Genomic DNA, 24,359 nt, shown 5'->3' with positions numbered 1-24,359 from the left:
GTTAGAGAAAGCCTTTAATCCAAGAACTTGGAAGGCATAGAGAGGTGGATATCTAAGAATTTTAGGGCATCCTGGTCTACAATGTGAGTTTCAAGGCAGTGAGGTCTGTGAAACCTAGAAAGGCTGTCTCAAAAACCAATATTGGCTCACGTACTAAGAGCTATGTCCACAACTAAAACGACAAAATAAGATACAGTGAACACCATCTTATGAGAAACAAACTAATGTGACTTTACAAAAACACAGATTTCATTACCACAGAGGGAAATGATCCAATGTCTCTCTGTACTTAGACATTGAGAGGCAAAGTCACAGAATGCCAAATGTTTTTCTTTCTCTCCTTTGAAGTAGAGTTCCTGGGCTTGGTTGGGCTCCGTGGCCCATGCTTGTCCAGAGCTCCTCTGCAGGGAGGTTTGTTTCTGAGCTCATGCTGAAGTCCCCTAACTGTGTCTTCTGCACAAAAATAAGAGGCTGTGTCCTCAGTAGTCACAAAGTTCAGCTGCAAGAAGAACATGTTCTTGGATGTTTCTTTAGTGATGGAGATGAGGTTCTTGAGACATGGGTTGTAGGCAGTTCCCCATGTGAGTTATGGTCCCCATCCACTCTACGTCCTTCTCTGGGGACTGCCTGATCCAGATCCAGTAGTAACCACTGGTGATGGAGAAACTGTGACAGAACAGGTGAGGGAAAGTGACAGTGAGGGCTTCACCTGGATGTGTCCTGACTCTTGTGGCTGCATCTGGGACAGGACACCTTCAGAAAGAGGGTCAATTCTATCACTCCCATGTTGTCACAATCCCTCATGCCCTCATACCCATGTCACACACTCCCATTTTAACAAAGTAAACAGAACTCAAACATCTCATTCCCAGCATCAGTCTGTCAATCCCAGGGAATGCTTATGATTTCTGCCATACACCATTCCATGACCCAATCGAGTTCCAGGGAAATTATCTGTTATTGGCCCCTATGGTCATAGCCTTGCTCTTCTAGGAAGGAGATAGGATTCATGACTATTGAAATAAAGATAGAATACTTAATAGCCCAATATAAAAATCACAAATCACTCCAAAAACTAATCTTTGGCTTCTTTATAACAACACATTGCCTTCTTCTGTAGCTGTGATATTGTTCTTATTTATTTTTATTAAGAGATTTTCTATTCATTTTACATATCAACCACAGAATGCCCTATCCTTCCTCTTCCCACTTCCAAGCCTATCCAAACAACCCATTCCTCATTCCCACATCCTCCAAGACAAGGTCTACCATGGACAGAAAGTGGTACAATCACTGGAGGTAGGTCCACCCTGCCTCCCTGCTCCAAGGCTGTGCAAAGTGTCTGACCATAGGCATTAAGTTCCAAAAAGCTGGCTCATGCATGAGGGACATTAATATTTCTCACAGTGAAGAGTATTCCATGATGTCAGATGGATCCAGCTCCAACACTGCCCACTGGTAGTACTGAGGGACTAAAGGATTACAGCATGCCAAATCACTGTGCCTAGGAAAAATAAGCATATTGCTGTTCCCTAGAGCCATCATGCTTTCCAGGGAATAATAGAGTTTACCTGGTCTTGCTGCTTTGAAAGGCAAAGGTCAGGTTTTCATGTTAGGGTTCTTGGCTCCTTGGGCACTGTGTGCCTTTCAGAGAAATTGAAGCATACCCTCATTAGTGAAGCTTTCCAGTCACCTCTGTTTCTCTATTTTCCCTAGAAGACTACAAAGCATATAAAGATAAAAAGGGCAATTGGTCTTAGACATCAGTATTTCATAATCTGTAAACTTGCAACTTGACCTCTGGAATATACCATTATATTTAACCTGGAAACTACTATTATACTCTGATCCTGATAAGAGTATAGCAAGTCCAATATCTTGCAATAAAGTTGTCACAGTGTTAGTGTTTAGGTTGTTCTGACATCATCAGGGTAGGAGGTCAGCCTTATCTACCTCATCAGACCACTCCACTTAATTGTATTTTCAGGGGAATCCCTCTCATCCACACTTTTTCAGTTGTGACAACCTGCCCTGTCCCCCTCATTGGAAGAGATTATTCAATTAGGGTATGAGCTATCATTCCATTTGCTCCCCCATTTGCCTTACTCCAGACTTGCCAGCAGTTCTTCTCCTCCTTCTAGTCACCCACACTACTAGTTCTAACAGTTCATTTTCCTTGCCAGCCTTTCAGGTTGACCCCAAACTCTGGCACACCCAGAAACATTCTATTGCTTGACACAATATCCCTGTTATTATCCAGTTGCAGGACCCTTCCAGATATATCACCCAAGGTCAGTACACCCTTACTCTGTCATCTTTATTCTCTCCTGTGGAATTTCATGCATCATTTCTTACCTCAGCCATGTGCTAATACATGCCCAGCCCCAATCGACATTGTGGATCAGGTCCTTCTTTCTCTTCCTGTTCAGTGCCCTTCACCGTTCTTCCTAAATGGCAGGGATCCTTCAAGTTAATTCTTGTAACCCCCATAGCTGCTAAGCTTAAGGGCTTTCTCACTGGATTCTCCTGACCAAACTGAAGCCTTTTATCTCTCCTTCACCCAAGAAAAGTTTCTCCCCATACACAGTGACACAGACAAGGCCCTGTTCTTTCAAGTTCCATAAGACACCAGGCTCCATGGCCTTGTTAACAATTCCAGGAGAGTCAACTATACCCCAAGCTCTGCTTTCCTGGTTCTGTTTCCTAATAAACTACACAGCTAATTGTTATAGGACCACTATAGATTTAGAGTGTAGATGTAACCGGCTTGTTTAATAAGAAACACAGAACCGATTGCAGAGTTAAAAATCACGAGGTTAGAGCAAGAGCGGAAAACCTTACCCTTCACTGCTTCTGCTGTTCTTCCTCTCCGCAAGAGACCTACCTCTGTGTGTCCTGTCTATTTAAAGACTTTCTGTTATGTTTTCTCATTGGTTGTAAACCCAGCCACATGACCTCCTCATTACTGCCTGTTTGTACAGACCTCCAGGTCTTCTATGGTTGGTATTGAGATTAAAGGTGTGTGTCTGCCACGCTAGCTGTGTCCTTGAACACACAAAGATCAGCCTAGCTCTGCCTCCCAAGTGCTGGGATTAAAGTCATGCCCCACTACTGCTCAGCTTCTGCTCTGGCTTGCTCTCACCTCAAGGCAACTTTATTGACATACAAATAAAATCATATTTCAATACAAATAAAATATCACTATATTTCCCCTATTCTATTTTAATGAAAAGAAAAAAAGGAAAAAGTTATAACTAATATAAGAAAAACTATATACAAAAGTAAAATAACTATATATACCATATATACAAACAAGAAGTACCTAAACAATGTCTAGTCCATTTGTATTTGACAAATTCAGAGAAAATAATTCCATTATCTATCCTATTTTGGTAAGTCCAGAATGTACCTGATTCACTTTTTATCCTACTTATATTGCCAACGGAACTGTCTTTTATAATGTCTTTCAAATTTATACACTTACAGCTCTTAGTGAGTTTTTCTGAAAACCTTAACAAAGATAATTATAACTATAACTAACTGATCTTCAACTCCCTCAGAGACCCAAGAAGGAAATAATACTACCTAATAAAAAATAAAAACAGGAAGCGCATGCAAGCAGCTTCCAAATAAAAAAAGTGATGTGACAGAAACAGCCAGCTATCTGGATAGTCACCTGAGGTTTCTCCACAGCATTGGGGCATCATCTTCAGCCTATAGGCTTAGCGTATCTGACAGACTCTTTTGTGAACTAGGATGTATACAAGGTCAACAGTTTGACCTCACATTTGGTGAGAGCAGTCCATGTACCAAAAACACCTGAATTCCATTAGTGTCATGTCATGATTCAGGATTTTAAATTCTGGAAATTATAGATGTTTTTTTTTCAATTCAGCTGTCCATTTTTCTTGGCTGTGTATATGTGGCTTCATCTGGGCATCCTGTTCTTCTCTAAATCCCTCTATTAAATGCCAGTCTACTATTGAGAGGGGTGAGCTTAGTTATTCTTCAAGAATAACTGTTTCATCTGCTGTTCCATTGCACATCAGAAGCCATTGGCCCACTCCCTGTTCAGCTGTCTTCGAAGAAAAGGGCACAGTACCTTTTACAGATTGCAAAGGTCACACACTTCAGGGATGGTGCCATATTGTCCTGGCTTCAGAAGATGCCTTTTATTAAAGCCACAACCACACTTGTTTTGGCAAGAATTGGTAGTCCTTGGTTTCATGTCCTGTCTGTCCTGTTTGTCAGCAGTTGATTAGAGGATACTTTGTTGTCTAGTGGCTAACTTTTGCCACAATGAAAGTTAACTCCATATGCAGTTTCTTCAATGCCCATATTTTGTAGATCTCTTAAGTGTTTGAAGATGACCTGTCTATCTAAAATATATCTGTTTGATATTGAAAACACACCTAATATGACTACAAGTTCAATTGTAATGTCTAACCACTAATTTTCATTTCTATATATCCTAATAGTTGGTAATAATAACATTCGAGGATTAGCAAATTGCATTACATTGTTAAATGAATGGTATAAATACAGTATCTCAAGCAAGATTAGAAATACGTGTATGGTATATTCTAACAATCTCAATAATAATAATTTGTATACACTATAAAACAATCCAATCGAGCATAAAGTATTTAAAACTAGTAATTGTCTTTTTCATTTTTCTTTTTTTTAACAAGCACCTTATGCCTAGCCCTTTTCCTAACCCTTAACAACTTGTAACCAACCCTCCTAACCAATGAAAACTATTCCAGACCCAATACCCATAAAAAGACCAAACAACCACCCACCCCACACCACCCCTTTGGGAATGTGGGCTTCCTATTCTTAAAATTGCTTCCTGCTGGGTATGAGCGAAGTTATCTTTATTCTGAAAAGAAAAATTTTGGGTTAATTGAAAAATTCTAGAAAAGGTAATTATATTCTTTGTTATCAATAATGCCAAAGTTCAGGGTTTATCTCAAGTCCTTATTCAAATAGTCTTTGAAACTGGATCAACTCAGCTAGACATCTCAGAATTGCTCTAAGCACTTTGTAGTCCAAAGCTGATCTGTAGAGGATGTTTGTCAGTTTAGTGATATTATTTTCCACATGGAATTGTTGTTGTGGGGCCCCATCAACTTCCTGGAGATTTCAATTGAAGTTAGGCCTGGCCGTGAATTCCCGCAGAAAACTGAAAAGAGACTTGAACACAAAGACATGTATAGGCAGCTAATTGAAGCCTTTTCTCTAGAATTAATTAGTACTCTATATGACCATTATTATCTTAACAAAGTTTAATATATATATATCTTGTAAATTTTGATATAAAATTCATACTTTAAGTTTCAAGAATCAGAATAGAATCAAAGAATTGAGATTAGTAATAGAATACTCCCCACTACTGCTCAGCTCTGCTCTGGCTTGCTCTGACCTCAAGGCAACTTTATTGACATACAAATAAAATCACATTTCATTACAAATAAAATATCACTATAGCTGGAGTACAAGGACCAACAAATAAACACAGGTGGTAAGGAACCGTAACAGTCCAGAGGTATTTACACCCCAGAACAAAAATTGTCTGGACTCTCCTAAAAACAGACTTCAATATAATAATCTGTTACTATTAAATGCCCTCCAGTAAGGCTTATCCAAGATAAAAATTAACAGCATGTTTCAAGTCTTTTACTCTTGCTGTCTCTAACAGTCACCAAAGAAATTTTCAATGCAGAGTATTAAATGTTATAATACAATGGCTATAAGCTCAAGATTTTTAAATGCCCTCTGACTTCTTGTTAATATGTTTAAAATGTTTTACTGAGCTCCATAACCAGCTTGAATCTACCTGGACAAGTCAGATCCACTTCAGCTTTACCAAAGATCCCTACTCACTGAAGGTATTGGACAATACCCAAAGGAGTGGGGGACATTCCACCACCTCAGGACATCAGGCTACCTCAAGAGCACCCTTCCCTACCCCCAATGGTTAACCAATGCCCATCAAATCAGCAGGAAGCAGTTTTGGGAGACATAGCACCCCCAATCATGTTTACCCACCATTTCTTATAATAAACAAAAAGTCTGAAATATTAGAATTCCTGGCACATACACCTGCTATGTGACAGCACATGTGCTGTCCAGTAGCCAGTCAAGAACTTTGTCATCCTGGGGCCTTACATCCTGCACTTCCTGATCACATAATTTGTGTGCAGTGTGATCATGTAATCTTGCACATGTTTGGCAAAGCTATGGGAGCCCATATGCACATGTGCAGGGGAATCCATAAAAAGTGGGTCACAGCTTCCTCCCGCCTCTATTTCTTCCTCTCTCTCCCTGCACAACCATTTACATAGGCCTAAGCACTCCCCTCTTTATAAACACTTATAATGGGTTTTGTTGTGCTTCCTGGCTTTTCTTAAAAGGTAAACAGCATCTCTCAATTAATAACACAGTACCTCATAATAATAATAACTAACAGTTGGATCAGGGAGAGCATTGAGCTCAGTTATGGCAGGGTTTTTAGGAGAAAAGGATTGGGGAGGGGTAGAGGAATTCCAGAATCAGATGGGGGTTGATCTTCTTATTGAGAAGATATGACGCAACAGAGGGAATTTGTACTGGCATTGATGCAAGGAATTGTCAATATGTGTGTGTGTATGTGTGTGTGTGTGTGTGTGTGTGTGTGTGTGTGTGTGTGTGTGTGTGTGTACAGATTATGTGAGCTATCCTTTATGTTTTAGAACATTTAGTACTAGTTTATCTTAATTCTGATTAGTGTCCTGCAATGTACAGCCTGTGGCTTTCCTGCTTATTGTAATGGTGAGACCTATTCCCAGTATTGTTAGTCTCAATCCTCTCATGGCTGCACTCATGGTAAGAAACTCCTCTGCAAGGAAAACTTTTCTCATGTAGGGATTTTTCACTTAGGAGATATAAAATAAATAAGAAATAGAGTACTTGAATGAAAACATCAGGGAAATTCTAGAAGAACAATTTGTAAGAAGAAGAGGAGAACAGCTGGGTGAAAGAACAGAACAGAGAGAACACAGTAGGAATGGCAGAAAGACAAAAATAAAATGAAGAATTAAGCTTTGCCCTCAGAAAATCTCCTGTATGTGTGCAGTTGTTCTGGCTCCACACCTCTTCAGTTCCTGACCTGCTGAGGGCTGGTTCCTTAGCAATTGGCCCCACCAGATTTCAAATTCATTGCTGACTGCTTCCGCAACTAGCTAGCTCTAGGTGTTTCCTCAAAAATTACATCCCAGAAACCTTCAAAGTGTCCCAGGTGGTTCACTTACAAACAGCTCCAAATGCTGTCTCCAAGCCGCTGGCCCAGAAGGTTCTATAGAGCCTGGCCAGCAAGTGCAACAGTCTGCTCCTCCCAGACTGGGCACATTCTTGTTTCTTCTCTTTTTTGTTTTCATTCACCAACAACCTTCCCCAGTCACCCCTCCTCACACAGAGTTACACCATGGGCCTCAGCTGAGTTTACAATCAATGGCTTATGTCTGTGTTTAGAACAAAGGCCAGGAGCTAGGAAATAAATGTAATGAAAGATAGGATGATGAAAGTTACAGATGGAGTAACTGAATCAACATCAATACAAACAGCTCAGATCTGTGCCTGAGGTGCACAGTTATCAGAGAAATAGGAAGACTTGAGTAATATTGAGGTGTTTGAATCACCTCCCTCATGACTCTCCTAATGTGAAACGCTGTCCTAATCAGAACAGCACTGAGGCTTTGCCCTGAATGTCCTGAGGGAGAAAAATCATGAATGCTGCAGAACTTCTGCGAATTTCACCTGGTGACTTCAGCAGCGTCATTTCTGCAATCAGAGGTGATTGTCCACACATAATTCATGTTCGACTGTGTAGTGTATGTATTTAAAACTTCAGAAGAGCAGAACTGTTTTCACAAACCATAACTGTAGAGGACATTCTGAGAAGTGAGAAGATGGAGGACAGCTGTGACCACATCAACCAGCAATCAGCTGTTTCTGCTCCTGATCCTGCACTGCCCCTCCTCTCCGTGTGCGCTCTGCGCCCCCTGCTGGTCCTGAGCACCGCTGCAGGGAGGTTTGTGTCAGGGTTCTCACTGAAGGTCCCTCACTGTGTCTGTAGTACAGTAATAAATGCTGGTGTCTTCAGGTGCTAAGCTGTTCATTTGCAGGTAGAGGCTGCTTTTGGGATCATCTCTTGATATGGCGAATCTGCCTTTCACAGACTGCGCATAGTTTGTTGCATAATTATTAGCTTTGTTTCCTATTTCAGCAACCCACTCCAGCCCCTTTCCTGGAGACTGGCGGATCCAGTTCATCCTGTAGTCACTGAATGGGAGTCCAGAGGTTTCACAGCAGAGTTTCACAGACTGTCCAGGCTGCACTAAGCCTCCCCCAGACTCCACCAGCTGCACCTCACACTGGACACCTGAAAGACAGAGAATCCTTTCAGTATGTTCTCACAAATGAACACTGTCCCTCACACTCATGTCCAGTATCTCTCCCTATCTATAAATTACCTTTGCAAAGAGCAAGAAGGAAAACCCAACTCAGTCTCAACTCCATGCTGGAAGGTCTGTGTTCAGTAAACACTGAGTGAGAGGACCTGTCAGTCCAGAGTTGGGTTCCTCTGTCAGAGCTGTAGGGTCAGGGCTGATTTTCATGAGCAGAAGAGAAAATCATTTGCATGACTATATTGTGCTCTGTAGTTCTGAAATTTTCTACTGTATTTTCATAAATTATTAAATTAATTCATAGAAAATGAAGACAAGGAAAAATAATATATAAACATTTAGGAAATGTTATATTAGTCAGGCATTGTTGGCCCACACCTTTAATCCCAGCGCATGGGAGGCAGTGGCTCATCGATTTCTATGAGTTCCAGACTATCCAGTTACACAGAGGGAATTCCAGGACAGGGTCCAAAGCTACACAGAGAATCCCTGTATCAAAAATAGAAAGAAATGTTTTAAAAGGTTTAATAAATATTGAATGTAGCTGGAGAGCTACTCTCCAGGTGCCACCAAGCCCCTGTGGTCCCACAACTCATGTATAAAATAATCACTCAAACGCTTATGTTACTTATCAACTGTATGGCAGTGGCAGGCTTCTTGTTATCTCCTTCCACTATCTTAGATTAACCCACTTCTATTAATCTATAACTTGCCATATGGCTCCTGGCTTACCTGAACCTTACATCTTGCTTGTTATGGTGGCGCTGGCTGCTCTTTCTGCCTCTGGCTTCCTTTTCCCAGAATGCTCTTCTCTGCTTGCCCCGCCTATTCTTCCTGCCTGGCTACTGGCCAATCAGCATTTATTTACACAGAGAGATATCCACAGCAAACTGAAATTAACCATCTCTGGTTGAGGCCATAGCTCAGTTGTACAGTATCATGTATAAAGCTCAAAGATTGATCTTCAAAAAACAACTATTATATAAATGTAAATTACATTTGAGATTATTTTTAATAATGATAAATACACATTTTGAAGACTTATCTTTACCATTTAGCCCCATTAGGGCTGATCTTCACTGTCTACCATGTAGATCTGCTCTTCCCTATCACAAAGGTGCTACCAGCTCTTCTGTGACCTTCCTGTAACATGCAGTAGGCCGATTTCCCTCCATGCCTTATTCTTCTGTTCCTCTGATCTCTAAGGACTTCCCTTCTCTCACTACCAGCCATATCTACTGTTTTCCACAGCAAAGATCCACCTGGACCTTGAGAGAGTTGCCTGACATGAACCATGAGGTAATGCATCTCCTTCCTCTCCCACAGGCTACTCCCTTCTTGTGACCTCCCACCTCATGCCATCATGTTATCATTGCTCTTTCCATTGTTTTAGGCAATCTGCACCATGGACTTGTTTGTCCAAAGTGATGTTTAGAGAGGAAAGGCCTGGGCGGCTCCCTCACTCAGCCTCCTCCCTGCCTGGCAGGTACCTAAACCCTCCTGCAAAGTTACATTTAACCATGGAACGCCTACACGGTTCCATTCCTGAAAAATGGAGAATCAACTCCAGAGGTATTCTCTGGAGAACTATGCCTGGTCCACCTCCAGCGTCCAGGGTTCCGGAAGCAAGAGAGCAAGAGTTATTGTTGTTTTAACAAAAATAGATTGTAGCCATGCTATGAATGGCAGAGTTATTTCTTTTCATGCCATTTAGCCTCTGCATAGCCCAATTGTGTGTTCTCCTAAATAAAGACAAACCCAAACAAAAACCAAAACAGAATATTTATACAGATATGAGTGGATTCATACATGTTAAAGATATAACAGAACCAAAATAAAAGGAGATCCTATGTTGCCTCTAACAATAAAATAAAGTATATTGAATTCATATATATATTCATGCACTATATACTAATGACTATTCAGTGTCAATCAGTGTCAATCTAGAACTTGTGACAAGGACAATACAATATTAGGAAACAGAGGAAAGATCACCCAGTGCTCTTGATGACATGAAGAAGGCTTTTACATTCCCAGCTGGAATCATACTGCTTTGGCCCCAATGTTATTTAAATAGGAGCCCAGCTTGTTGCCAAAGTAGCAATTTCCACACCTTGAGGACTCTACTCCATGACATTCAGCTCCATCCATAACTCTAAAATAATAAGAAATTTGATTACTACTACCAAAAGCAATTCAGGATTAGACTTAACTATAAATAAATATATAAAATGACATTTATTATGAAAGGAAAAGTGACCACTTACAAAACTCAGGAGAGAACTTTCAACAAACTATTTGATATGTCAGGTAAATGAAATTGAATTTTGAAAGGGGATTTTTGTTTGTGCTGATATGGTTGATTGATTTGTATTTTACTGGCCAAAAGTATATTATGGTTTATTCACAACTACTCCAAACTCAATAATCCTCCACTGAACCACTAATAGGTTAAGGAAGAAAGAAGGAAAGAAAGGAAGAAAGAAAGAAAGAAAGAAAGAAAGAAAGAAAGAAAGAAAAGCAAGAAAGCAAGAAAGAAAGAAAGAAAGAAAGAAAGAAGGGAGGGAAGGAGGAAGGGAGGGAAGGAAGGAAGGAAGGAAGGAAGGAAGGAAGAAAGAAAGAAAGAAAGAAAGAAAGAAAGAAAGAAAGAAAGGAAGAAAGGAAGGAAGGAAGAAAGAAAGAGAGAAAGAAGTAAAAGACTTCCTAGAATTCAATGAAGATATATGTACTACATACCCAAACTTATGGGACACTATGAAGGCAGTGCTAAGAAAAATTCATAGCACTAAATGCCTACATAAAGAAGATGGTGAAATTTCACACTAGTGACTTAACAACACACCTAAAAGCTCTAAAACAAGAAGCAAAGTCAGCCAGAAGGAATAGATGCCAGGAAACAATCAAACTGAGAACAAAAATTAATAAAATATAAAGAAAGAGAGCAATACAAAGAAGCAATGAAACAAAGAGTTGGTTCTTTGACAAAATCAACAAGATAGACAAGGCCTTATCCAAACTAACCAAAAGGCAGAGAGAAAGAGAGAGAGAGTCCAAATTAAGATAATCATAAAAAAACATGTAGGCCAATGGAATTGAATTGAAGACCCTGACATTAATCCACGCACATATGAACATATGATTTTTAACCATGAAGCCAAAACTGTACCATGGAAAAAAGAAAGCATCTTCAACAAATGGTGCTGGCACAACTGGATATCAACACATATAAGACTGCAAATAGATCCATATCTGTCACCATGCACAAAACTTAAATCCAAGAGGATCAAAGACCTCAACATGACCTGATGATTCTCTGGATTTCCTCATTGTCTGTTGTTATGTCCCCCTTTTCATTTCTGATTTTGTTAATTTGGAGGCTTTCTCTCTGTCTTTTGGTTAGTTTGGATAAGGCCTTGTCTATCTTGTTGATCTTGTCAAAGAACCAACTCTTTGTTTCATTAATCCTTTGTATTGTTCTCTTTATTTCTATTTTATTGATTTCAGCTCTCAATTTGATAATTTCCTGGCATCTGTTCCTCCTGGGAGACTTTGCTTCTTCCTGTTCAAGGGCTTTCAGGTGTGCTTTCAAGTCACTAGCGTGAGATTTCTCCAGATTCTTTATGTGAGCATTCAGTGCTATGAATTTCCTTCTTAGCACTGCTTTCATAGTATCCCATAAGATTGGGTATGTGGTGTATTAATTTTCATTGCTCTCTACGAAGTCTTTAATTTCTGTCTTTATTTCTTCCTTAACCCATTGGTGATTCAGTTGAGCATTATTCAGTTTCCATGAGATTGTAGGATTTCTGTAGTTTTTTGTTGTTGTTGTTGAAATCTAACTTTAAAACATGGTGGTCCAATAGAACACAGGAGGTTATTCCAATTGTTTTGTATCTGTTGGGATTTCCTTTGTGGTCAAGTATGTGGTCGATTTTAGAGAAGGTTCCATGGGGTGCTGAGAGGAAGGTATATTCTTTTTTGTTTGGGTGGAATGTTCTGTAGATATCGATTAAGTCCATTTGAGCCATAACATCAGTTAAGTCCATTATGTCTCTGTTAAGTTTCAATTTGGCCGATCTGTCCAGGGGTGAAAGTGGGGTGTTGAAGTCTCCCACTATTAATGTGTGGGGTTTTATATGTGATTTAAGCTTTAGTAATGTTTCTTTTACAAATGTGGGTGCCCTTGTGTTTGGGGCATAAAGGTTCAGAATTGAGACTTCATCTTGGTGGATCTTTCCTGTGATGAGTATGTAATGTCCTTCATAATCTCTTTTGATTGAATTTAGTTTGAAGTCTATTTTGCTGGATATTAGGATGGCTACACCAGCTTGCTTCTTAAGTCCATTTGATTGGAAAGTCTTTTCCCAGCCTTTTATTCTTAGGAGGTGTCTGTCTTTGAATTTGAGGTGTGTTTCTTGTATGCAGCAGAAAGATGTGTCCTGTTTTCATATCCATTCTGTTAGTCTGTGTCTTTTTTATAGGTGAATTAAGTCCATTGATATTAAGGGATATTAATGACCACTGATTGTTCATTCCTGTTGTTATTTTTATTTTTTGGTGGTAGTGTGTGTGTACTTCTCTTCTTTGGGGTTTATTGCTGTGGTGTTATCTATTGCCTGTGTTTTCATGGGAGTATCTGCCTTACTTAGGTTGGAATTTTCCTTCTAGTGCTTTCTGTATGGCTGCATTTGTGGATAAGTATTGTTTCAATCTGGTTTTGACTTGGAAGGTCTTGTTCACTCCATCTATGATGACTGAAAGTTTTGCTGGGTATATTAGTCTAGTCTGGCATCCATGGTCTCTTAGTGTTTGCATTATATCTGTCCAGGTCCTTCTGGCTTTCAAAGTCTCCATCGAGAAATCGAGTGTTATTCTGATGGGTTTGCCTTTATAAGTCACTTGGCCTTTTTCCTTTGCTGCCCTTAATATTCTTTCTTTATTCTGTATGTTTAGTTGTTTAATTATTATGTGGCGAGGGGACTTTTTTGTGGATCAAGTCTGTTTGGTGTTCTATAGGCTTCTTGTATCTTCATAGGCATTTCCTTCTTTAAGGTGTGAAAGTTTTCTTCTATGATCTTGTTAAATATATTTTATGTGCCTTTGAGTTGGTATTCTTCTCCTTCCTCTATCCCTATTATTCATAGGTTTGGTCTTTTCATGGTGTCCCAAATTTCTTGGACATTTTGGGTCATGACTTGGTTGGTTTTAGTGTTTTCTTTGACTGATGAATCTATTTCTTCTAACGTATCTTCAATACCAGAGATCCTCTCTTCCATCTCTTGCATTCTGTTGGTTATACTTGCCTCTGAAGTTCCTGTTTGTTTACTCAGATTTTCTATTTCCAACATTCCTTCTGCTAGTGTCTTCTTCATTTTTTTCTATTTCCCTCTTCAGGTCTTGGATTGTCTTCCTTGCTTTTTCATGATTTTCTTCCAGGGACTTATTGTTTTCTTCTGCTTTAATTGTCCTTTCCTCTACTTTTTTATAGCGTTCTTCCCTTTTTTTCTTTGTCTGTTCCTCTACTTTATTTTTTATTTCTTCTATATAAGGCTCTAGCCTCTTCATGATGTTACTTATAAGGTTGTTTTCTTCTTCTTCTTCCATTCCGTGATTTTCAGGTCTAGCTGTTGGAGAAGGGCTAGGTTCTGGTGATGCTGCATTGCTCCTTATTTTGTTGTATGTACTTCCGCCTTGACGTCTGCCCATCTCCTCTTGTGTTCCTTCTTGGTCTTATCAGTGTACTTGGTCCAGAGAGAGTTGACAGATTTAGGGAGCCTCTCTCTGGTCCAGATGGAAGCTCTGATCCAGATGGGAGCGCTGGTCCAGATGAGAGTGCTGGCCAGATAGGAGCTGGGGGGCTGGACTCTGAGTCTCGGGAAGTCCCTGGTTTCTCCTTATTTTGTCCAGATGTGAGCTCCTCTTGTCCAGATGAGAGTTCCTCTGGTCTCTGGTCTAGATGGGAGTTCCAGGGCAGGATGGAAGCTTGGGGCTGGTCTCTGAGTCTCAGGAAGTGGCTGAAGTCTCTAGCAGGTGGGTGTGGGGGCAGGATGTGGAGACTGCAGTGTCTGCCTGCAGTCTTGTAAAAGGGGAGCCTTCTGCAGGTCCCGCAGATTGGCAGGAAACTGGGGCCAAGTTGGTCAGGTCCTCCTGGGTGGCCTGTGTCCAGTGGTGGGACCCAGGTGCATTTGCCTCTCTGGCTATAACCCAGGCACTCACCTCTGGTCCAGATGGGAGTTCTTGGGAGGATGGAAGCTGTGGGCTGGTCTCTGAGTCTCAGGAAGTGGCCAGGACTGGGGCAAATGGGTGTGGGGGCAGGGTGTGGAGACTGCAGTGTCTGCCTGCAGTCTTGAAAAAGGGGAGCCTTCCTGCAGGGCCAACCGATTGGCAGGAAACTGGGGCCAAGTTAGTCAGGTCCTCTCTGGGTGGCCTGTGTCCAGCAGTGGGACCCAGGCACAGTTGCCTCTCTGACTATAACCCAGGCACTCCTGTTTTTAAATCTTTTCTTGTCTGTTTGTTTACATTCTCTATACTGATAAAAAGTTTATGGAGTTGAGTGGTAGGGAGGTGGAGAGGTAGGAACAATTATGGTGGAGCTGGGCAGGAAAACGATGGTCAGAATATATTGAATAATAAATGTTTTTCACATACAAAAATAAATAAATAAATCTTAATAAAATAAATGTGAAAATAAAAATTTGTGCACTGTTGAATAAAGCAATTTTATTATGTTTGAACATGGAGACTTAACATATCAACTGCAGCAGCTGTGGTTCAGCTAATAGACTTTAGGAAGGGGATCCACAGATGGTATGGAGTCCCCTCCACTCATTGCATTTCTTCCTATTAATTATTGGTTCAAGTATGCCTCCTGCTGGTCCTGAACTCCTCTGGATGTTGGTATGACTTATTTATACAGAAGTTTTTTCTTTGTTTTGTTTTTAATAAAGAAAATGGAAGTGTTTATCTAATTATTTTTACCAATAAAAAATAGGAAGTCAGATGTTGGTGTAAGAACCTGAAGGATTAGAGAAGAAGGAGAGCAGCCAACAGTTACTTCCTCACTCTTCTGATTCTTGTTCCAGAAGGGCTGAGATCCTCTTTCAGCCTCACCTTTTACTTCCTGTCTCCTATCTGCCCACAGTGCTCCAAACTTCTATGGTCAGTTTTGGTCAGCTAGTGGCTAGCTCTGACCTCTGACTCAAAGCAAGCTTCATTTTCACAATTAAATCAAAATATCACACCACAGGAAATAGATTTCTTTATTCTATAGGGAATAAAAAGCAGTAGGCATGTCAATAATAGAAAAAGCAGCGAGATTTACACTCTCCCTTCCTTCTGTAGTACTGGAAACAAATTATTTCCTTGCCCATGCTAATCAAGCTCTCTACCACTAAGCTGTATCTACACCTCATGTTTACACATTAAAGCAAATAGAGGCTAGGCGTAGTCTCATATACCTGTAACCCCAGCAGGTAAAGACAGGAGGGCAGAAGTTCAAGGTCTACCTCTACAAACTAGTGACTTCGAAGACTACATTAAATTCACTCACTTTCTCTCTATATGTATGTACATCAAAGAAGATGCTGGTTGTAGAGCATGATTCCCTGAGGTCTAGACCCAGAACCCACAAGATTGAAGGAGAGAAAGGTTGTATTCTGATTTCCAATATTATTACATGCATTTATGAGCACATAAACAATACAAAAAATAATTATCTTTATTAAAATTTGAAAAAATATATTAAGGTCTGGGATGTAGTTCAGTTGTTCATATGCTGTCTAGCTTGCATGAAGCCCTGCTTTAAATCTCTAGTACCACATAAAGTGCATGAACCCTAGCAATGGTTAGAAAGTGGACATAGGAGCATCAGAAGTCAAAGGTCATCCTTGACTCTACAATGAGGGTACACATCACAGTAAGCATGTGGGCAATATTAATAAGAAAACACCGCCAAAGAGCAGAAACCTGTGTTGAGGATCTTTGTTGCCAATGGGAAGAAAGTTAGAAAGGTATGTAGATAACAGCCACTGGAATGGGCAAAGTGGTCATTAAGACATTTCCACAAACCAAAGGTACACAAAACACCTTCAAAGGAATCATAACATGGGAAATTGGGTCAGAAAATATTCTTTATAAGACACAAATATCAAACATGCATTGTGTGAAAAGTGATAGTCACATGTACCCTACTAGAGACATTCACACGTCAGAAGCTTGAAACACAGACAACTTGTTTTATCATCTATATGTGAAAAATAACATTAATTCCTGGAAGATGTGCCTTCTCCTCACCATGGGAGAAAATAATCATAATGGATTTCAGATGATTTAGAATTTCCTGAGATATCAAACTTGGCTGATAACCATCACCAACCCTTAGAATTATAAACATTGGTTGAAAAATATGGAAAATTTTATTCTCATGTTCATTCTGTTGGATAGAAAGTGGCAAATGGATATCTTAGATATTCCATAGGGAAATAATGATATGCTTATGAGAAAGTACAAAAAAAGTACCTAAAAAAGTGACCTTAAAAAACCATAGCATTTCATTATCACAGAGAGAAATGACCCCAACACCTCTGTACTTAGACAGTAAGAAGCAAAGTCACAGAAAACCAGATGTTTTCCTTCCCCTACTCTGAAGTAGAGTTCCTGGGCTTGCAGGGAGGTTTGTGTCTGAGTTCCTGCTAAAGTCCCCTCACTGTGTAACTGCCTAAAGCAAAGGAGAGAGACAAAACTGAGTCACAAGGAAATAATTAAAGAATTACCCATTATTTATTATATATTTGTGCTATACTTCAGGCTTATTTCATCGTATGTGTGTGTATGTGTGTGTGTTACCACAGACACATTTCTGGATTATTTGCTCTGCAATTATGATGAAATTTTGATAACTTTAGAAGGACTAAAAACGTTTATGAATGTTGAACCCCAATATTAAATGGAAGAAATTTATTTCAAAGGTGTAACTTAGTGGCAATTTATTCAAAAGGACTTGTGTTTGATAGCGAGTATTGAAAAACATTGCTTTGTAAATTCTAGAGTATTTTTTTTCTGCAAAAAACACTCTAAAATTTGAACTTTTTGCATTTATTAGTAGTCTTGGGTAGGCTTAGTTGGAAGTATAAATATAAATATAAAATGTTATGTGCTTAATATAGATAGAATCTTAACGGAAATTTGTTGTGGCAAACATGAATGTCTCTATAGAATACATCTTACCACCAAGGGATTGCGAGAGTTAATGCTGTATCAGTGTAGGGCCATATCCTTAAAGGCATTTGAATATAGGTTAGAGCAATGAGGTTAGGAATGCATAAACTATGAGACCAGAGAAAAATGTATAATCTCAGAACTCATCTTAAATTAATATGTACGTGCATTGGAATGTTATGTGTGTTCTGTGAAAAATACTTTAACAGTACTTTTAAACAACTTACAAGAATTATACTTGCATGGAAATACATGATGGCTAAAAGTATGTCTTATATTCTAAGAGGCTAAAACCTTTATTGGATTTTCTAGACAGAGTTAATAATGTTTTTTTTTTTTTTGGTTACTTAAACCTTCAGTCTGCTATAGTACTATGTATTCAGCCAGTTTCTTTAACTTTCCTTTAAGAGAACATTATAACCAACTTTACTTGCCTTGGATTTCCCACATAATCAACATTTGCAACATAAGAAAATGCAAAGTTATAACCTAAATCTTGTGCTCTTCCATATTCCTGACTCAAGATTAATGCTTGTGTATTTTTACACAAGTTATGACAATCATTTGCTGAAAACAAATTATAGGATTGAATAAATCTTATAAAATGAATACCAAGAATAAATGAAGACAGCATACAGGCAATGCTTGATAAACAATAATGTTTGTTGTACTTTTTATTATTTAGGTTATTTGGAGTGATTTAACAAGGCATCACCCTCATACATGGAATGCTTTATTTGCTGTTCAATGCACATGGAAAATAACTTTGTTAATGATGCACATGCACTCATGAGAGAGAGAGAGAGAGAGAGAGAGAGAGAGAGATCGTCCTATTTTACTGGCAGACATGTGGGTTAACCCTCACCCTGTTGTTTACAAAGGGACAGTGGATCCTTTGATTTTCAACTTCACACTGTACTGTTCCTTGAGCTATGTTTATTTGTCCTAATCTCAGTACTTCAATATTCCATAGTCTGTTTGTTCTCCAAAAGTTCTTCACACATAGCCAAGGTGTTTGTGTGTGTGTGTGTGTGTGTGTGTGTGTGTGTGTGTGTGTGTTTCCTCTTACAGACACCTGAAATTGATCATTATTAACACTGAACCAACACCAAACATCACTTCTCCCCATGATGTTTTCCTAGCTCACAGATAAAATGTCCTACCTTTAGCAGAAAGAGAGAGATCCATAGCAGTAAATATGGAGACAATCTTAACAACAAAATACTAACAAAAAGCAGGAAACATTGACGAAGAATCTCTATTGCCAAAGGGAATGGCAATAAAACAGAGAATGTGGATGACATCAGCTGGCATGTGCACAATGGTCACTCAGACATTTCCACAAGCCAAGGGCACACAAAACATCTTCAAGGGAATCATTACATGGGACATTGGGATAGAAAGAAATCTCTACAAGAATGCAAATCTCAAGCATGCATTGTATGTTAAATGATAATTACTTGTTCCCTATTAGAGACATTCACACATTGGAAGCAAGAAATATAAACAACTTGCTTTCCCACCATCTGTGAAAATCACCTAAATTCATGGAGGACCTGGCTTCTCCTCCACATGTGAGAAAAATAACAAGAATGGTTTTCAGATGACTTAGAATCCCCCAAGATTTCCAACTGAACTAATAACCATCACCAACTCTTAGAACTACAGACATTCATTGAAAAACATGGAAAGTTTTATTCTTATTTATTCCATCTGATAGGGGACAAATGGGTATCTTAGATGATCCATAGTGAAACAATGATATGCTTATTAGAAAGTAAACAGCAGTAACTGTCATAGAATGTCAATAGCAAAGGTCTCTAGAGGACTGCTTGAGCAGAAGGAGGAAACTACACATTCTGACATCTAAACATGTATAAGCCTGTTTGGGATGAAGCACATGGTGCAGGACTGCACTTATTACAATTCGAGGGGCATATAGCAGTTCTGAGAAGGCTCAGCAGTTCTTCAGTATCTCTGATGGTTGTGAGCTCTTCTGCAGGGAGATGTGTCTGAGTTCACACTGAAGTCTCCTTCTCATTTCTCTGGCACAGTAAGACATGGTTGATAGTTCAGATTTTTGATGAAGTGGCTACTGGAGATGTCCATATTAATATTGACTCTGGATTTGAGGTTCCAAATAGAAGCTGTGTCTCCAAAAATCAATACTATAACACCAGCATATTCTAATCTTTTTTTTTTTTTTTGGTGCTGTTGTATCCCATTAAGGGGATAGTTGGTTACAGGGAATCTAGAGACAGAACATTTGAGGGACAGGGCCTGTGAGTGTTTCACCAGAACAGACAAGACTTCTGAAGCTACACCTGGAGAGGACACCCAAGAACACTGAACATTATCACTAGTCACACACACTATGAGACACATGCCCAGTTCCCCTTCCTTAAATCCTGTGACACTCACTTCAGAGAACAGACACCAGACAGAACAACAGTCCCAGGACATATATACTTTGATGCACCTTTGCATGAGAATGAGATTGGAACTCATCAGCGAGGGCTTCACTTTCAGCCTAGAACTGGGGGCTTCTCTAAATGAGGGCACCTATACAGGAGATAAGTGGGTAGCAGATTTCAGGTCAATTGTCCTTCTGAGACAGAGTAATTTACCTTCAGTTTCTTGAGGAACTAGAAGTACAGACCTCAGGAATATTTTCTTTATCCCAACCTTGTTTACCTACTCCCAGACAAATGAGAAATGGTGTGGATCCTGCCATCCAGATATTATTCTGTGAATACTAAGATGACCTCCTCTCCTTTGTTCATCCATCGGTCTATGCTACCCCCATGCCCACTTTGTACAGTTGAGTCTGAGGGGACTGGAGAAAACCCCAGCTACATGCATATTTATTTAATATGATGTTTTTAATCCTAATACAAGTGATGTATTTTCTTACACAAATTATTCAATCTTTAGGAGGCAGTAACCATCTTATAGCAGAATTTTTGCATCTTAGCCATACACACTTGACTTTAGAAAATCCCTTCCTGTGCATTACAGGGAAGGTAATGCAGCTTCAGTGATGTGTGGTTACCATGTCTTTCTATGTCTCATTCTCTAGGTATCACAGCAATTACTGTGAGTGAACAGTCTAGGATGTGCTCTGAAATACAGATGTTTCTGAAGGCGGAGTGTGTGGAAAATCAAAAGTGGGCTCACTTTTTTTATTATGAAAACTATAGCCATGTTGAGGCCAGCTGAGTTCCAAAAAGCTGTTTTCAATTAAAAAAAAATTCCCAAGACCAGATTGATCATTCAGCTTGTGACTAGGTACACAACCAAAAGTACAAGAAATATTACCATCTTGAGGGGTGCTGTGAGTGAGAAATAAACAATGTGACTTTACAAAAAAACACAGTATTTCAAAATCACAGAGAGAGAGAGAGAGATGACCGCCAAACCTCTCTGCCCTGAGGGAGTGAGAAGTCAAGTCAGAGAAAACCAGGTATTTTTATTTCTCTGCCCTGGAGTCCCTGTGGTCAGTTAGGACTGCGCGCCCCCTGCTGGTCCCGAGATCCTCTGCAGGGAGGTTTGTGTCTGGACTCCTGCTGAAGTCTCCTCACTGTGTCTCCTGCACAGTAATAAGTGGCTGTGTCCTCGGTGGTCACAGAGTTCAGCTGCAGGAAGAACTGATTTTTGGATGTTTCTCTAGTAATGGAAATGGGGCTCTTCAGGGATGGGTTGTAGACAGTGTCCCCCCTGTGAGTTATGTGCCCCATCCAGTCCAGGTTCTTCCCTGGGGACTGCCTCGTCCAGATCAAGTATTAACCACTGGTGATCGAGAAGCCAGTGACAGAGCAGGTGAGGAAGAGTGACTGGGAGGGCTTCACCAGGCCAGGTCCTGACTCCTGAAGCTGCATCTGGGACAGGAGTCCTTCAAACAAGAGGGTCAGTTCTGTCAATCACAGGTTCTCCCAAACCCTCGTTGGCACATGTATGAAATGGTAACACTCACCAGGTAGGGATGTCACCAGGCACAGAAGAGCCCATAGTCTCATCTTCTAGGATACAACTCCTTTTCCTAGGAGGAGGTCCTCCTCCTGTAGAGAGATGTGAGCTCCCACAGACCAGGAGGGGATTTAACTTAGAGCTAGGTCATTCATTTGCATGTGGGGAGCCAGCCTTGTCCTTATGGGGAGGGTGGATATTGACTCCTTTGATTATTACAGCAGTCATCACAGACTGTGGCTTCTGCTTCTGTGAGTCTGGGATTAGAAAGCATGAGAATTACAGGGATCATAGGAAACACATCTTGGCATGACCCCTCCTCCACTTCTTAGCCAAACCTCTACATCTACGTTCCTCTGCTCCTGTATTTTTAAGGTCTCAAGTCAGTGCCAACCTTCTTTTCATTCTTGGGTTCCTGAGTTCTTGCTTTCTGATTAGTAAGCCCACATTGCTTCTGATTTTCTTCCTTTCTCTCACCCATGAGATGTGTTTCCATCTTTCCTAAAACTGGGTACACTGCCATTTTGTTGTTGTACAGGATCCACACCTGCCTCTTGGTCCATCCTTTTTGTGAAATGTAGATGAAGCACAAGCTGAGAGAACCAGCTGGACCATCAACATCCCATGCCATCTCCCTTGAGGATCTAATTCATTTTTCACACACTGTCCTGGCTCACAGCTCACCGAAGGTAGACATGTGGCAATATCATGGTAGCATTCATTTGACAGGTCAAATACATGGGATAAAGGTAAACCCTGAGGATATCTATCCTCAGACTTCTGCACACACCAAGGATCCTCTTGGACTTTGTAACAGATATCTGGATTTGTCCACAATATGAGTTCTTCCCTCTTTTCTCACCATCTTAGTAGTTGCACCTGATGTCAGGTATAATGCTCTTCCAGGTGACTCCAGGTTTCAGTTCTGCTCTTGGGCAATTCCCTTCTCACAGGAAGCTACAGAATGAGAACAGGGTGTTTGTAGACTGAATCATGTAAAGTGACACAACAGTTCCATTGACAGAATAGGGATCATCAGTGCTTTCATCATCAATTTGAAATCTTAAAACAAAAGACTTGTCAGAAATAAAATGAGCTATTCTCTGTGCTTGTGGAAGCTGGCTAACAGGTTCAATGAAACAATTCCGATAGCTCTAACAAGTTCAATAAGAAGAGTAATTATCAGGATTACTATTGTTTTACTAAAACACCGTGACAAAAAAGCAAGTTGGAAAGGAAAGGGTTTATTCAGCTTATACATCCACATCACAGTTCATCATTAAGGGAAGTCAGAACAGGGACACAAGCAGGGCAGGAATTTGGAAGCAGGAGCAGATGCAGAAGCCATGGAGGAGTGCTGCATACTGTATTGATTCAACTGTCTAGTGTCTGGGTTTCATTCAGGATATCTGAACTTCTCCAAAGGACTTGGGTCACTTCTCTGACTACAGTCTCTGCAACACACACACAGCTTTTCTTCGAGGTTCCAACTGAGAAGGTTTGTCAAAATAATTGGGTAATATATATCAAAGGTCATTTTTGTCTTTTTCAGAAATAATTTACTTAATTATAAACAGCAAAAATAAAGTGTAATGAAGGTATTTTATATAATGAAAATATACACCAAAAGAGATTTTAGTATCCATACTGATTTTAGTTAAAGATAACAACATCCAAGAAAACCATTATCATATAACTTAGATTACTACATAGGATATAAAAATCTGCAAGCCCAGATAAAACTTCTTATAATGGTTCTTACACAGGTAATACTCTAACATCTCTGTAAGTGCTGAAAAGCATATGCACCGTAGTGTGTATAGGTGGCAGCCAGCCAGGCAGAGATCTCTTAGAAAGCCTTTGATTAGAATATGGCCACAAACATTGATGTGTGTCTAGGTGTACAGCTCTCAACTAATGCAGTAGAACACTAGGGTAGTATGCTGACCATGTATAGAGAGATGGGGGGGGTATTGGCTGGGAGACAGAATTTGGCATGGACCTGGTAACTTTCAAAAAGTCTGTAGTATAAAAAAGACGGAGATACAACCTTTATATATGTACTAAGCACCATGTGCATTTACTGAGATGGGAACACAGGGGAAACTTGGAGAGTTTGTGTGAAAAGGTGTTTCTCTTACATGTCTGCAAATATAAAATTATAAGTCTAGATCCAACAATAAGATCATGAGATCCTGTGAAGTAGATACCTGGTGAATTTATTGGAAACAAAGTTATAAATACTTACATTAGTAGATGTTATGCAATGACTATTTGGATTTAAAGCCTACTCAACAAAAAGGGAATCATACCTGGCACTAGAAATGTAGTCAACTACTCAGGGATACATAAATCATAGTTCTTTGAGGAGAGTCTAAACTGAAACTTTACTGAACAGTATAATCTCTTACTCCATTCTAAATATTTATCCTTTTCCACAGAGCTAGTTGATGCTATCTGCACTCATTAAGGAAACATCTGTTTGCAACATAAATTAAGTTAAAATAAAAGAGGCAATGAATTTTAAGAAGAGCAGGGGTCTATAAAGGAGGGTTTGTGGGAAGAAGAAGAAAGAGAAAATTATGAAAATATATCATAAACTTAAGTAATAAAAATATTTTAAAAATTATAATGGAAACTAAACTTTTGTTTCTTTATTTTATAAGATAGGCATAGTTAAAATACAAACTGCTTGGAATATAGATCAGTAGGCAGAGTGATTTCCTAGCA

At 39.7% G+C, this 24,359-nt stretch overlaps 1 gene segment (V, D, J or C); it reads right to left on the bottom strand.

The window, feature by feature from the left end:
- Positions 1–8,087: 8,087 nt before the first annotated feature.
- Positions 8,088–8,559, bottom strand: LOC118576533. The segment is given in 2 exon segments: positions 8,088–8,422; positions 8,514–8,559. Coding segments are annotated over 2 exon segments (381 nt in total).
- Between the last annotated feature and the right edge of the window lie 15,800 nt (positions 8,560–24,359).

Source organism: Onychomys torridus, unplaced genomic scaffold (assembly GCF_903995425.1).
Source record: "Onychomys torridus unplaced genomic scaffold, mOncTor1.1, whole genome shotgun sequence".
Lineage (NCBI taxonomy): Eukaryota > Metazoa > Chordata > Mammalia > Rodentia > Cricetidae > Onychomys > Onychomys torridus.
The sequence above is the reverse complement of the archived record's forward strand: the minus strand, read 5'-3'. Positions and strand labels throughout refer to the sequence as shown.